This window comes from Berghia stephanieae, chromosome 2, assembly GCF_034508935.2.
Source record: "Berghia stephanieae isolate SIO BIC M18660-M18661 chromosome 2, UCSD_Bste_1.3, whole genome shotgun sequence".
Classification (NCBI taxonomy): domain Eukaryota; kingdom Metazoa; phylum Mollusca; class Gastropoda; order Nudibranchia; family Aeolidiidae; genus Berghia; species Berghia stephanieae.
Genome location: NC_088361.1, coordinates 83,858,252 through 83,868,251, shown reverse-complemented (window position 1 = coordinate 83,868,251; position 10,000 = coordinate 83,858,252). Strand labels below are relative to the sequence as shown.

General features: G+C 36.2%; 1 protein-coding gene and 1 long non-coding RNA gene across 2 annotated transcripts in view; one reads left to right on the top strand and one right to left on the bottom strand.

Moving 5' to 3' along the window:
• The window catches only part of LOC144965682 (cysteine-rich motor neuron 1 protein-like), a 34,871-nt gene that overhangs the window by 5,383 nt on the left and 19,488 nt on the right, over positions 1 to 10,000 (top strand). The window contains exons 2-3 of the mRNA XM_078901274.1: positions 1,995 to 2,450; positions 9,208 to 9,384. Coding sequence (XP_078757400.1) covers positions 2,228 to 2,450; positions 9,208 to 9,384 — 400 coding nt within the window. The 5' untranslated portion in view covers positions 1,995 to 2,227. The remainder of the gene's footprint in view (positions 1 to 1,994; positions 2,451 to 9,207; positions 9,385 to 10,000) is intronic.
• LOC144965683 (uncharacterized) overlaps positions 6,264 to 10,000 on the bottom strand; it is a 23,108-nt gene continuing 19,371 nt past the window's right edge. Inside the window, exon 3 of the long non-coding RNA XR_013644083.1 lies at positions 6,264 to 6,537. This is a non-coding gene — a long non-coding RNA (uncharacterized LOC144965683). The remainder of the gene's footprint in view (positions 6,538 to 10,000) is intronic.

The following is a 10,000-nucleotide window of genomic DNA, read 5'->3' as shown; positions in this document are numbered from 1 at the left end:
ATTGTTTTTATTGTTTGCTGAAGAAGGGATTTGAGCCAGAAACGTTCCGAGTTTAGTTTTTATTTTATTATTATATATTTTGTTTGTTGAATATGTTATTTTTATTTTGTTTATTATTTTGAACATTTATATTAAAAATTGTTATCGGTTTAATCAGCCTGATTGCTCTTTATAACGTTTCATTTACCCCACGCAGGCCGTATGAGACCCTTTTCATTTCATACAGTATCAGTCGTCTTTGAGGTGTCCTTTTAGTACTACATATCACTCTTACAACATCCGTCACGGCATTTAGCAAAGTACTCACTCACATCTGAGTCCAGTGGGATAATGTGTGTACAGTGCCTTCCCCAAAGACACAGAAATGGAATAGCGCCGTATGAGCATCATGTCTCCGTCTTACATGTTAATTGTTGCTATTGTCTTGGGACCCATTGTAAAGCGCTTTGATTGAGGACATTTTGATGGATATTACACTGTGGTCTGGTGGTATGACACTCGCTCTCGGATCGGAAAGTCCTGGGTTCGAGCCTCGCTCGGCGCATAGTTGAGTCCTTGGAAAAGATTCTTTACTCATATTCTCTCACCGTACGCATGTGTAAAATGAATACACGGCCGTTTATAGCGTTGTCTCTGTCAGAAGAAAAAAAAATATATTATTGCCTAAAGGCGTCAAGTCTCGTTATGTTACGTATTGCTGTTGGTCAGGGATCCTTTGTAAAGCGTTTAGAACACGTTTAGTGGATATTACTCTATGTAAAAGCTCAACTTTTAAATTATTTTTAAAAAATATAAAAGCTCAAGTTTGTTTAAGTAATTTTATATGAAATGTATTCAGTCTAGCCGTGAAAAGGTTAAGATGATAGACGGGAAGGCATTAGTTTACCTAGACTGTCTAAGGTCTAACGCACACAACCCCCTAATCAACAGGTGCCTCCAGATTGCTTTTATTTTAATTGCATATTATCTCCCCTGCCATCTGAGTGCGGGCTGGTCTGGCATCAACGGGTAGAAATGTAGGAAATCCCTTTGATGTTGCCGACAAAGAATTCCGCCGCTCACTGTTCGCATACAACCTGTTTGTTTACTATCCATAATGGGGTTTTGATAAACGTGAAATTTGTGGTTTAGAAAGCCAGATTGGTGTGCCAGAGTCAGATTGATTGTGCCGAGCCCGATAACTATTCTGAAAAAAACACATTTAATACATTTTGGCCAGAAAAATCGTTGTTCAAATATCGATCGATTAAAATGCCCTTTCATCTTCACAAAATCTCAAACCTTGGACTTCCTTGAAGTCCCAGTTTTGAGAGTTTTTGATAAGATATGAGGTTATTTTTCCATCGATTAAAGAACTAGTTTTTTGGCCAATCTTAAAAAATGTTGTTTTTAAAAAAATCAGAGTGCTATACTATGCAGATAGTATTGACTCATTTATTTTGATTTCATTTGCTCTGGATCCCCCCTCTCTCACCCCCTGTAACCCCCCCCCCCCGCCCCCCAACCAAAAAAAAAAAAATCCCTCTTAAGAATAACTCTCAAATTACCTTGAATCTGTACAGTGCGTGACATTCTCGCTTTTGTTGTAAGAAAATTAAGTTGTGTCATGTTTTTTCTTGATAGGGAAAGGGGAGGGGGGGGGGGTGGGAGGAGGGAGTTGACCTCCTTCTTTCGCTACATCTTCGTCGCGGTGATCATCATTTTCGTAGTTTGTCGTCACCACCACCACCACCACCACCACCATCATCATCAGCATCATCATCATCATCATCATCATCATCATCATCATCATCATCATCATCATCATCACCATCATCATCATCATTATTATTATTATTATTATTATTATTATTATTATTATTATTATTATTATTATTATTATTATTATTATTATTATTGTTATTATTATTATTATTATTATTATTATTATTATTATTATTATTATTATTATTATTATTATTATTATATTATTATTATTATTATCTTTGTTCTAGGTTGACTGCTAACCCAAGAATTATCTGTCGCTGCATCATTATTCAACACGTACATCTCGGGATATGATGGTCTGATATAATATCTGGATTATAAAAAGAGTTTACCTTTGCAAGATTCAAACTGTGTTTTTACATATAATTCAATGTGACGTCATCACTTTAACGTCCATTGTGTTCGCGGGAACAAATAAATAAAAATTTAATTGGGATCACCAATATGACAGACCAATGACATGATGCGTTTCCAGTCACGCGTGTGTTTGTTGATGGATTATAAATATTGGATTCATAGTTACTTCCCTTGGTCCAAAATGAACTCCTTATTTCTACTCGGTATTGTGATATTGACCTTGTTCGTAGAGGTCGCTGTCAGTTTGAAATGTCCAGGGTGTAATAAAATTCACTGTGACCCAAAGAAAGCGTCAAGGCTGAACTGTAAAGGCGGAATCACCACAGGTAAGGAACTGTATTATTGCTTAATGGTGGTGGTGGTGATGATGATGATGATGATGATGATGGTGATGATGATGATGATGATGATGATGATGATGATGATGATGATGATGATGATGATGATGATGATGATGATGATGGTGATGGTGATGATGATGATGATAATGATAATGATGATGATGATGATGATGATGATGATGATGATGGTAACAATGATGATGAAGATGATGATGATGGTAACAATGATGATGATGATGGTAACGATGATGGTGATTGTGAATATGATGATGGTGATGATAATGATGATGATGATGATGATGATAATGATGATGATGATTATTATTATTATTATGATAATGATGATGATGATGATGATGATGATTCATTAATGACAGTCCATTTGACGCCACGAATCGCCATCTCGCCGACCTATTGCCAGATTCATGTGCACGCATCTCCAAACTTTCCAAAAAAATATTTTCACAGATTGACCAAACAAACCGATTTTAAAAAGTAAAAATATATCAAACAGTAGATAATAACGATACATTTCTAATTCAGTTTAATTTTTAACTAAATTTTCATCCTTTAAAATGTTTGATATCTATATCAAAAACAACGGTTTGTTTGTATTGCTAGCTAGCTTGCATAAGGATTACAAGAGACTTTTGTGTTTCATCAGATTTCCATTAAATCGCTTTCTTTTCGCTTTTTTGTTCCAAGGAGCAAAACAGGTAGGAGATTAATGGAGCTATCATCATTCAGTCATTAAGCGGAAATAAATCCTTTTATATAGATTAGATAACTTATGTTCTATTTGAGCAAGATATATCTACTAAATAAACTATTTACGTTCAAAACGGAAGTAAATTGTGCTATGGGCAGACTGAAAACTCCAAAAAGAAGACTGTTGTTTGAATCCAACAGTAAACAATCCAATGAGCTAACGATAAATTATGATAAGTTCTAGGTCTCCCAGATTTTATGTGCAATCCCAGAATTCGTGCCGAAGGCAATTTCCGCTTCATCTGTCGAATCAAAAGGCGCCATGTTTGTAAACAAACGCCGGCTCACCTGGTGGCTTTCTTCGACCATTACTTCGGAATAAGACAGATGTCTGGAAGTATCACGTGACTATTGAAACGTGGAGGCCGAAGGAATCAAAATTATGACGTATGTATTACAAAGACATCGTTGTGAAACGGTGACGGACAGAGATACTCGCATAATATTATTATCTAATTCTTTCCATTATTTTCACTTCACGAGATTTTGTTTACGGCAGTTATAACAAACTATAAGCTATCTTTACTCTCACCCCTTGAGTAAATTCTTAACCTTACCGTTGATAGATACAACCCAAGATGAAAATAATATAACCCTTTAGCCCTTTTCTTACTAGCTGCAGGGAAATCGTCACATTTGTAATGATTCAATGAACATATTTTTTTGATTAAGACTTGTTTTGTACATCACAAAACTGAAGAAAATTCTTTGTCTTGGTTATATATTATATTGTGGCTATGTGGTCTTGTGGTATGACATTCGCTTTCGGATCGGAAGGTCCAGGGTTCGAGCCTCGTTCGGCGCATAGTTGAGTCCTTGGAAAAGGCTCTCTACTCACATTATCTCATTGTCCTCAGGTGTAAAATGAGTACCTGACCGTTAACAGCGTTAAATAGTAATATCGCCTAACAGGCGCCATGTTTCGTTCTATATGTTACGTTGTGCTGTTGGTCCCTTTGTAAATCGCTTTGAGCACCTTTAGTGGATAATGCGATATATAAAAGCTTAATTTTTTAAAATATAAAAATTTAATACTGTTTTGTAAGGCTCGTCTTACCGAATAAATTATGTATACTTTGTACATATTGCTTTTGATTTTGAGTTTAAAAAATCAAATTTTGTGTTATGTAAGTTATGACATTTCGATGAAAATCTTGTTAAACATTGATACGGAGAGAGTTAATAAAATTGTCCGGCAGTCTTTCTCTTGCAAAAGGCAAAAGGTCAAATCTCAATGACCGATTTTCCCGAGCAAGAGCCGTAGCTCATCTCGAAGTGCTACCCAATGAAAGAAATTATAGTTATAATAATAATGATGCACATTTAGTATATCGTATGTATTGCATCTTAAAGAGGGCGTTATTGTTCATAAATAAAGAAATTAAGGAGCAGGCACCGGTATAAGATAATGATCTGAACAAGTGTGTATGAAAGGTGCCGGACAAAACCAGAAAGAAAAATAGAAGAAAAAAAATCATCCCAACAAATCAGTCTGACCGGTAATCAGAAGGTCTAAGGTTCGATCCCTTGTCGAGGTCGACTGATTTTTTGCGATGGATTTTTTCTTCTATTTTTCTTTCTTGCTTTGTCTTTGTAACTTATTATGCCGTGGCGGAAGGCCGGAATTTTTTTCTTCTGATTTACGATATACCTAGGCCTAATATCGCTTTGAGACGGAAGATCCCAATTTCTTACATTGATTAAATCCCGTTGTGAAATTGTTTTGTGTCATCCACTATAAGGTGAAAAATTGACACAAACTGATCCCGCTTGGACGGGTTTTCGTTTCCATAAACGTTTGTGAACTGACTATCGCTTAGGCTAGGTGGTCCCGTTAGCTCGGTTGAGCATTCACCTCACGTGCAAAGGGATAGTGATCGATCCCACGTACAGTCGAGATTTTTTACTCATCCCCCCCACCCCCCCCCCCAACTCCACCCAGCAGTGATTGAATAGCTTAGTCCGTTAGATCTGGCGGAAAGTACTTTGCGATAGATCAACGTCATATCCAAAGGATAGCAAATATTTGAGCTTTTTTGCTCTTAAGAACAATTTTTAAAATTATTTTAAGATGAAATTAGACACTAACTAATTCAGCTTGGACAGGTTTTCGTTTCCAAAACTTTTATGAACTGACTATCGTATTGGCTCACTTTGTATTATTTTTTAATCAACCTGGCAACATTATTCCGAAAATTACCTTATGATGATGAATAGCTTCACTATTTATTCGGTGCAAGAGCCAAGTTAAACGATAGCTGTATTGCTTTTGTCCCCAAACGAGACTGCAAATAATAGTGTTCAACTTTTGCATTCATTCAGTACGCACGTACCATGGTTTTATGGTAGAATATTCAAGTTTTGAGAAAACTCAGGAGTCTATTTTCAATTCAGCCATGTTAGTTGAAATCAGATGCAGAATTTTAAATAATTTGTGCGCTTTGTGGTCTTGTGGTATGACAACCACTTTCGGACCGTTAAATCCCGGCGGTTCGAGTCCCGTTTTGAGCGGTGAAACGTCGAGTCCTTGTAAAAGAGTATTTGCTCACAATCTCACACCGTACTCAGGTGTAAATTGAGAAGCTGGTAGTTAACATTATATTTGCCGAAATATTAATAATTAATATCGTTTTATAGGTGCCATGTCTCGCCCGACATGTTAAGTCTTATTGTTAGCTAGGGACCCCTTGTAAAGCGCTATGAGCACGTTTAGTGGATGTTGCGATACTATGAATCATATTCATCAATTTTTTCTTGTTTTCTTCTTCATATGCATGCCTTTGTAACAGATAGCGGCAATCTGGTAATATTTCGGAAGATGCTTCAACAGTCGTGACGTCACGTCCCTCGTAATGACGCATAGTAACTTAGTAAATTGTTCTAAAGTATCGGAACAATGACCAACGCCCTTATGAAATACTTCTCTGGCGAGCATAAAAGTGTATCCAAAGGAGAAAAACATTATAAATCTGATTATGTTTTGACTTTTATACATTCTGATCACATGACATGTGAAAAAGTTCTAGCCAGCATGATGAATAAAAAGTAACGATTTTCTTTGTTTAGAACCAAACTGCTCGTTGCTGGGCGGGCGTAACATCAGACTATTGAATCACGAATAACCCTGTTGCTTGATTTGAGATTGTCTCGTCTGGCTGAGAAGATAGCGCGTGGATTTTTCCAATTCATTATTAGTCCTCCGAAGGATTGGTTACATACACACTTCCAATGATTATGGAACCTGAAGAGTAGAAGTGACTTCACGAACTCTCTGCCCTATTACAACTTCTGCATCTCGTTCTCGCTGAAAAGAAATAATTTAATTAATACATCTATTTGACTTTCTAGATCACGGGCATTATCGTATTATATATATATATATATATATATATATATATATATATATATATATATATATATATATATATATATATATCGTATCATGGGACAGCGTGGCTCAACGATATGGTATTTGCTTCGTACCCAAAAGGTACCAAGTTCAATCACACGCCGCGCTATGTGGCCTTGAGCAAGTCACATCCCCCCAGCTCTCTTTGCGGCACTGCACTGCGGCTGACGCATGGGTTATTTCAGTCTTCCCTTGGAGTAGACCCTAAAGACAAGATTTCCCCGTGGGAATGAATCAAAGAGGAGGTATATGAGGGGAAGATGGAAAGGAGGAGGGGGATAAGAAAGAATGCGTTATTGGGTTCTTCTATTTATGAATCATACCGAAATAATGCACTTATTTCGTATAATTTCATAATAGATATTTGATAAACGATATATCATTTTACTATGCCTGGTGGTAATGGATTGTAAATTACCTGTCATCTTCTAGTTAGAATGTTTTAATCTGATGGAGATTATTTTCTTCACAACTTTCCAGGCGGGATTCGATTCGATTCTAACCGACATCAAATCTTTGGTCTAATAGTAATTTAGATCAGTAAATAGAGCAGACACTTATGTTAATAATAACATGAAATATAAGGAGTGGAGAATTGTCAGAACACAGTAGAGAATAAAACGATGGGGAGATAACCCTTGGACCCGACTCGTGCGGCATCCTTTGCCTGGCCATGATCGACCGTCGACGCTTCCACCACTACAAAAAAAAATGCTTTCAAACTTGATATCTACCATGAGTCCCTCTCGCAACTTCATTTCAATTGAACTCTTTTCAATTCAAAAATTATTTATTGTTTGAAATATTGTGCAAATTACTCAGAACACATTTGAAGTAATAGCAGATAAGAAAGAAAAATAGATAAATATTAGATTTTTATGATCTTTCTCCGACATCCACATTTTTATACATTAATCCAAGTAAATATAACAAATACATCAAGCAATCTCATACTCTCTGATTATTATTTTTAAGGTCCTTTTAGAAGTTAGAATTGAAATTAAGTTCTTTGTTTAAATTATGGAAATTAAAAATTAAAATGAGATCAGAAATTAACACAAAACCTCCATGAAAGTTTATTAATGACATAGCTGTTGAGTTATGGGTTCTTTTCTCTTTGTACTATCCAATTTCACTTTGCTGATTTGAAAGAAATTTGATATTATGTTCATAGAATGACTATCAAAACCATCAGTAACTGCTTTAATTTGAAGCTATTCGTTTTCCTATTGAATTAGTGTTGGCTAACCGATTGAACAGGAATAGACTAACTCCAAATCGATTCATTTCAAAACAAAAACTCTGACCCAACCCGATCCGACGTCTTCAACCAATTTAAAATGTTAGCTATGGAGTTGATATAGAATAAAACGGAGTGATTGATTAATACAGCCTGGAAGTTTAAGAGTGATTTACGTCAGATCCCAGACAGATCCCGAACTTCTTCTCCGTTATTTTCCTTGAGGGTACATTCCATCAACCAACCAGAACTGTTCTATCAGAGTCGAACTGAGTGGAGCAGAACGATTAGCTGTGTAGATGACAATAGGTCGGATGAGCAGTGCCCACAGCTGCCATTTTGATTTGTTATCGACTAAGAATCCTGTCGATTTTTGGCAACTCAAAACATAAGAAGGCTATAATATGGCCGAGTGGATGAAGTGTCCACTCAGAAGACCCGAGCTAGGAATATCGTTTTTATACTATAGTCCGTTCCAAGACCCGTGCCAACAGTGTCTCTTAAAGTTCTCGAAAGATACGAAATGTGGTGCCGTGTTTTTTGTTTTTTTTTGCAGTCCGGCTTAAATTTTAAGTGATGTTACGACTTTTGAATATGAGAGTGATAGACCAAACGGTTCTCTCACAATGCAAATTCCTTTGATTTTTTCGGCGTTTTAAATAAAATATGGCTCAAACTTTAAAATGAGTACAGTAATGGGGTGTTGATTCTCTATCCCGTGGTGAAAATAATCATAAGAATCATAACAAAATGGCATTCAGTGGCGTAGCATAGCAAATAAATTTGGGTTGTTTCAAAAAAATGTAATAATTGAATTTATTTCGTACTTCACAGCGTTGAAAATAGACTCACGGCGCTTTATGATATATCTATCTTTTCCCTGGTGGACAACGCACATTTAATTATTATATTATATTAGACAACACAAGCTGCGTATCAAAATGGAATCAGAATGTACGCATGAGTTGGCTCTCCCACGTAGCCAATCTTTATGGGTTGACAAAGGGATCAACGAAATATAAAAAGAAGACCCTCCCCCCCCCCCCACACACACACACCTCCCAAAAAAATAAATAAATAAATTAATTAATTAAAAAAAAATTTAATTAAAATCCAAAACAAAAACAAACTTCTTAGTGAATCGAGTGGTTTAGCAATCCCCAAGACTTCTTAACGTGTGGAGGGTAAAATCAATCGATCGATAATTGAAGTTTACTTGTCAAAATAATTTTAAAAAAGAATGTGTTATCTAAGTGTGTGACAATTTTTGGAATGCACTATAAAAATGTTGATTGTACTTAAAAGAAATATTCTATTTTTGCAAGGTGTGTGTGGTTGTTGTCCAAAGTGTGCCAAGCTGGAAAATGAGACGTGTGGTGGGGACTTCTCCTACATGGGGAAATGTGACCGGAAGTTGAAATGTGTACCGACGGCCAACTCCAGCACGTTCATCTCCAGGTTACACACAATAGAGAGAGAACCAGTCGGGGTGTGTAAAAAAGGTGAGAAATCCAAATCGTTTATTGTAATAGAATCATGTGCATTATTAACGTCATCACTAAATTTTGAAAAAATTATATTTATTTTATCCACTATCTGTTGTATGTGACTCTCCGCCTCAAAATAGTATTATATCAGGTTGAACCTGGTGAAGAAAATTATTATTATTATTTTAATATAAGAAATGTGACATTTTACTTTTTAGTCCACGAAGAATCGGTAAGATCTGTAAGGTCTTTGCTTCCCACCCGAAAGGTACTGAGTTCGAATACGCCTTCGCTATGTGGTCTTGAACAAGTCACCTCGCGCTAGCTCAGTTTGCGGCGTTGCACTGCGCCTGGCGCCTGGGTTATTCCAGTCTTCCCTTGGAATAGACCCTAAAAACAAATTTCCCTTATGGGATGAAGATAGGGAATTTTAAAAAAAAATATATTCTCTCTTCTTGATAAATAAAATCCTTGAAAAAGTTGTACTCTGACGCCTTTCCCAATATCTCCAAGAAAAGAACCTATTGGAAAAGTTTCAGTCTGCTTATCGTTCTTACCACAGCACAGAAACTGTTATGTTTTGCTTGATGTTTTAGATAAAGGCTCTGTTTCTCTTTTGACATTGTTAGAC